Source organism: Rhagoletis pomonella, unplaced genomic scaffold, assembly GCF_013731165.1.
Source record: "Rhagoletis pomonella isolate Grant_MI unplaced genomic scaffold, Rhpom_1.0 Rhpom_scaffold_00002, whole genome shotgun sequence".
NCBI lineage: Eukaryota > Metazoa > Arthropoda > Insecta > Diptera > Tephritidae > Rhagoletis > Rhagoletis pomonella.
In genome coordinates this window covers 112,446,886-112,452,210 of record NW_023458556.1, presented here as the reverse complement: position 1 = coordinate 112,452,210, position 5,325 = coordinate 112,446,886, and the positions used below count along the sequence as shown (strand labels likewise).

The 5,325-nt window shown below is 42.7% G+C and overlaps 1 protein-coding gene across 1 annotated transcript; it reads left to right on the top strand.

Annotated features, from left to right (window-relative positions):
* Positions 1 to 507: 507 nt before the first annotated feature.
* LOC118734334 (frizzled-3) lies at positions 508 to 2,563 on the top strand (the record flags this gene model as incomplete). The annotated part of the gene is given in 1 exon segment (XM_036464056.1): positions 508 to 2,563. A coding segment is annotated over 1 exon segment (1,510 nt), but the record flags the coding sequence as incomplete, so codon positions are not given.
* Between the last annotated feature and the right edge of the window lie 2,762 nt (positions 2,564 to 5,325).

The window sequence follows — 5,325 nt, the reverse complement described above, 5'->3', positions numbered from 1 at the left end:
TCACTCACATGTCCACGTCAATCTAGAGCGCAGCTTCAAAATCAATGTCCATGTGTGTTGGCATTTAAACAAAACAAAAAGCAATATTCCAGAGTTTACCTTTCCTAAGATTCACTGAGCATTTCATTGTTGTCTGCTACACTAATTTGATGCGTAAATAATGGTTTGCTTTTTGTGCCTCTGCTCGCTTTTTGCACACTTTGCACCCTAAAGCTTTTAATCTCCACTTTTTAGTGCTATACTTAAGCCTTTACATCTGTTTACTTGTCTCACTTACTTGCTTCCATTGAAGTGCTGTTGTACCGCCAAACTGCATAAAAACTGATATATTTCCATACTTTTATTTTACTTTATCTGAGCGCGGCACTATGATGCCAGAGCCTGGATCATAAAAGACATGAATTATTAAACTTCGGTTTACCTTTAAATTTTTTTACATAAATACATTAGCTTTTATTCCATTTTCTTTTCCATCCATACTAACAAACTGCTTTTTCTTTCTTTACAGATGGCGAAGCTGCTGCCCCTCATCCAATCGACTTGCTCTAACCGTGCTCGCTTCCTGCTCTGCTCTTCGCTCTTTCCACTTTGTACACCTGATGTACCGCGACCCGTCACCGCCTGCAAACAACTCTGCGAGAATGTAAAAAGTGAGTGCGAGTCGCATACGGAGCTTATGCAATTATGGCCCGACTTTCTCAACTGCGACACTTTACCTCAGCCGGAGAAACACGAACTTTGTATGCAAATTCCACAGGAGTCCGAAAAATCGCAGGACAGTCTGCAGCCACATCCGCCATCACTGCAGGCGCACTACGAACAACCATCGCAATTTTACTGGCCCTGGTCTGTTTGGAAAATGCCGCCACATCTAAGCAAGTCCATTGCGCCCACAGCAATTTGCCCACTCAACTTCACCGCCGACCCGTTAAATGCAGATCTGTGTGTGCCTCAATGCAACCGCGATGCGTTTCATTCAACTCAACAAAAGAAAGTCGCTGAAAGCCTCATATTAGGTCTCTCCGCTGTTTGCTTCGTTTTGACGTTATTTTCGCTGGTTACTTTCTGGGCGGAACCGACACGTTTCGGGTACCCAGAACGTCCAGTGCTCTTCCTTTGTCTCTGCTACAATCTCTTCAGTGTTTGCTACCTGGAACGCATAGTCTTTCACAACTCTACACGTACACTAGCGGTGCTTGAGGATCCTCTAGGCAAAGTCAGCCCACCATGCACCATCTCACCGCCCTGCCTGGCTTCATACATAACAACGAGTTACCTCAGTTTGTGCGCGGCCACTTGGTGGCTCATATTTGCGCTGTGTTTCTTCCTCTCCTCGCATCAGAAATGGTCAAGTGAGGCGCTTGAGAAGAAGTCAGGTCTATTTCATGTTCTTGCCTGGGTGCCACCGCTTGCTCCACCAATCGCCGCGCTACTAATGGAAAAGGTACGCCCCAACGAGTTGACAGGCATGTGCACGGCTTTCGGATTTGTGGAGGTCCCTGCCGTGGTGCTTTTGTTGCTTGGTATCTTCTTCACTGTTCGGGCCTCCAGATCGCTGCACGCGCTTGAGCAACAAATGAAACCCACTTTTGGGCATCAACGCTTTTCGCAGATACGGAAACGCTTTCTTATATTTGCGCTGCTCTTCTTCATGCCCACCATAGCTGGCGTGATAACATCGTTTTTCGAGCGCTATATTGACTCGGTACCTGCCTGCTCTACCCACGAAGATTGTGCTCTCCCGGAACAGCGCAAAGCCTGGACGACGCTCTTGAGAATATTTTTCCAGTTAGCTGGTGGCACTTTGACTGGTATGTGGGTGTGGTCGCGAAAGACGTGCGAATCGTACCGAAGTCGGCTGGTAACCACGCCAACTTCCTCCACAACTACAAAGTCGATATCTTCATTTCCGAAGAACCATCTGCACACGAATGGCAAATCTGTGAGCAGCACGCTGTATAGCGGTATTAACTTCCACAATGTACCGGTGTATAACCTGAATCAAGCGCGAGTGTAGCGGTCAATGGATGTGGTTGGAGCAGCCAATGATCCAACACAGCAACAACAAAAGCCGATGCAAAACAGCCGGAATAGGGAGGGTATATATACATTGGGATTATATCTGTAAGCCTTTGCAACTAAGTTGGACGCGGTTCAAACAATCCTTAGTTTGTAGATAAAATTTCAGTTAGGTTGGTTGTTTAATTTTTTAAGGCTCGAATGTTAGTTTCTACTTTTATAATGTTGGTATTTTAGGTTATTTAAAAAATGTTATTTGTAAATTCTATTAATACTTAGGTATGGCTGAAGATACGTTCTGTTAACGCTATATACTTTGTATACTCTTCTCGGTCATGAAATTTTCGATGAGTTAGTTTTTGTGCGAATGCATGTACTAAAACTCTAAACTATTTTGATGAAATGTGTTAATAGCTTTAAAATCTCGGTAGATAATATTAGATATATTTATTTAAACGTTATATCGTTAGATTTATGAGATACAAATATATGTAAATAAAAATCATAAAACCGTTGGTATTAAACAGGTCTTTAACAGGCATACATATTTATGCTAATGTATGTAAATAAAATTTAAATTTACTTAAATAAGAAATAAAAATTATTTTTTTTTTTCAAAACTAATTTGGATAAACGATTTCTTTTTTTAATTAATTTAATCCTGCGTAGAACAAACTTTCTATGAAAGACGCGAATTTTGCTTGACACTGTAACCGCTTAAGCGATTTGGGCAACGATACCAAGAAAGAACGCCCGGCGTTTTTCTTCTGTGCCACCTGACGCAAATTAGAAATGCAAAGCCTTTATCCATCTGGTCTTTTTGCAATAAAAAGTCTAAAATCAGGTCTTCCTCTACTACCACCAGCGAGTACCGCGTTGAATACTTTTGTACGACATGACTAAGCCAGCGGACTATGTCAATAACTTTCTAAGCATCATACATAATATGACCAACCGTACTTCTTTCGGGAGTACAGTACTTCTTTTTCAAGTTGTACTTCGTACTTCGCAATACAGTCAAATGTACTTCTTTGCAATATTTTATACTTCAGGTCCTGTACTTTTCCGACATTCTGGACGATCGTCACATGGCCTAGGCGATAAATTCGTTCAAACCCTTCACGTCGCCTGACCGATGGCATCATACCTGTGCAGCTGCAAAGGGCTCTGGAGGTGTCGTCCAATTGGATGGATCCCAAGGATTGGAGCGTAGTCAGGGTTGCGTTCATACCTAAGGTCGGAAGAGGCTCTCATGTTTTCCCTAGCGATTTCAGGCCTAGCAGTCTGTTTTAGTTTTTACTAAAAACGCTAGAGAGTTTGATAGACCTACACATAAGAAACGCGACTCCTCATGACTGTGTTTCAAAAGCTCAACTTCATTTTTCAATGAAAGATATGTGGATTCCGGCCTACATATATTGGTAAAGTGGGTGGAGAAAGCCTTCATGCATAAATATTATGCAGTAGGGCCGCCTTCTTCGATATCGAGGGGCCTTCAACATTGTCACTCGAGATGCCATTGTAAAGTGTATTCATAATATGGGGATTGAAACCAACCTAATAAGGCTTATCTACAGCTTACTGCGTGACAGAACTGTCATGGAAAATGCGGGAGCGCCTGCACTCAGCGCAGAGTAAATAGGGGCACTCTGCAATGTGGTGTCCTACCTTCCCTGCTCTGGATTGCGGTTGTAAACAACCTTCCAGAGGAACTGGAAAAAGTTGGCTATCGGGTGATAGCCTATGCAGATGATGTGGCACTTTTGATTAAGGGACAGTTTCTTAATTAGGTGGGCGGCCTACTGTGGCCTCACAGTTATACCCAGCTAAACGAAAGTGGTCTTGCTTACCAGCAAGTACAATATGCCCGTTGTGGCCCTTCCCTCGATCGGGGGTGTATGGCTGCAGCTCTCAGACATTGACAAGTACTTAGGCTTGATCCTGGATAGGAAGCTGTCGTGGAAGCTTAACATTGCGGAAAGGGTAATAAAGGCGTCGGTTGCCTTGTACTGCTGTAGGGGAGCTATCGGTAATAGGTGAGGTCTCTCGCCGAAAGTAATTCATTGGCTCTTTGAAACCTGAGTTAAGCCTATCTTGTTTCACGGAGCCCTTCTCTGGCGGAACTAACTAATCTCTTAACGTCAGTTGGACACGGCGCTTGCAGATATTTCAGGCAGAAAGGTCGCAGCACGAACTTCTTTAGGCCCAGGGAAACCGGGTGGTTAACTGGCTCGAAAGCTGAACACTTTGTCCCTTAACACATACATTACAGCCCCACAGAAATGGCTCCCAGAAGCTCCTTTCCTACCTACATTCCCTCAAGAGTGGACTGGGTAGGGCGGGGTTACTGGAAGAAGGGAGCAGTAAACTTCTTCCTTCTGGAGATAGGGTTGGTGCGGTGTCTTCTGTCGGTAACTCCCCAAGAAAACTATGTTCAGGCTTCCGGACTTCTGCAGTGTCTTTCAGGTGGAAATAACTGCCATCAAGGAAGCGGTAGACTCAGTAGTAAAGAGTGTGACGTTAGTTAAGGAGAGCTATGACTGTGCGCTCGAAAACGGTAAAGGAATTTCTGATATCTCTATCGGAGTATTTCTTAATAAGGCTAGTTATGGGATCGGGTCATAGTGACATCGCGGGAAAATGCGTAGCTGACGTTGAAAAGGCACCCTTAATATATTATCATCAGATAAGGAGCAACAAGGAACGCCTCTGTCCTCCTGCCGTTCCCTCTTGGACTAACATAACCGCATGCGCAATTGCCAGATCCTTCTGGGCTGGGGTGGACCTTGGGAAGTCAAAGGAACTCCTTACGTCGCCATATCAACCATCTGACAATTAAGAAGATCGTAACATTTCATGCTACCATACGTAATATCTAAAATCCTTCAAATTTTATTATTAACTTTTTGTTTGTTTATAAACATTTTCTTCTTAGATTCGAAACTTGATCAAGCAAAACTCCGTTTGTTTTTGAACGAGAGATGCTCAATAAGCTCATAATTGTAGTTCTCATCATGATAAAAATATAGTAAGGTAGAACCGCTGAGAGTCACTTTTAAAATTCTTGACGTTTCCAAACAATTTAATTTTTAAATTTACTTACAAACTCACACACACATTTTCATTTTCAATCTCAAGCAACAACAATTTCCAACAATTTCAATTTTTTATTTTCCCTTTTATATGATTTTAAAATGTTGGCAAACTTAAAAAAAAAATCATGGCCGATAAATTGAGAGAATTGCTATGTTTTTATCATGGTTCTCATTTGCATACTAACAGTGGCGGACCCAGGTAGGGGAAATT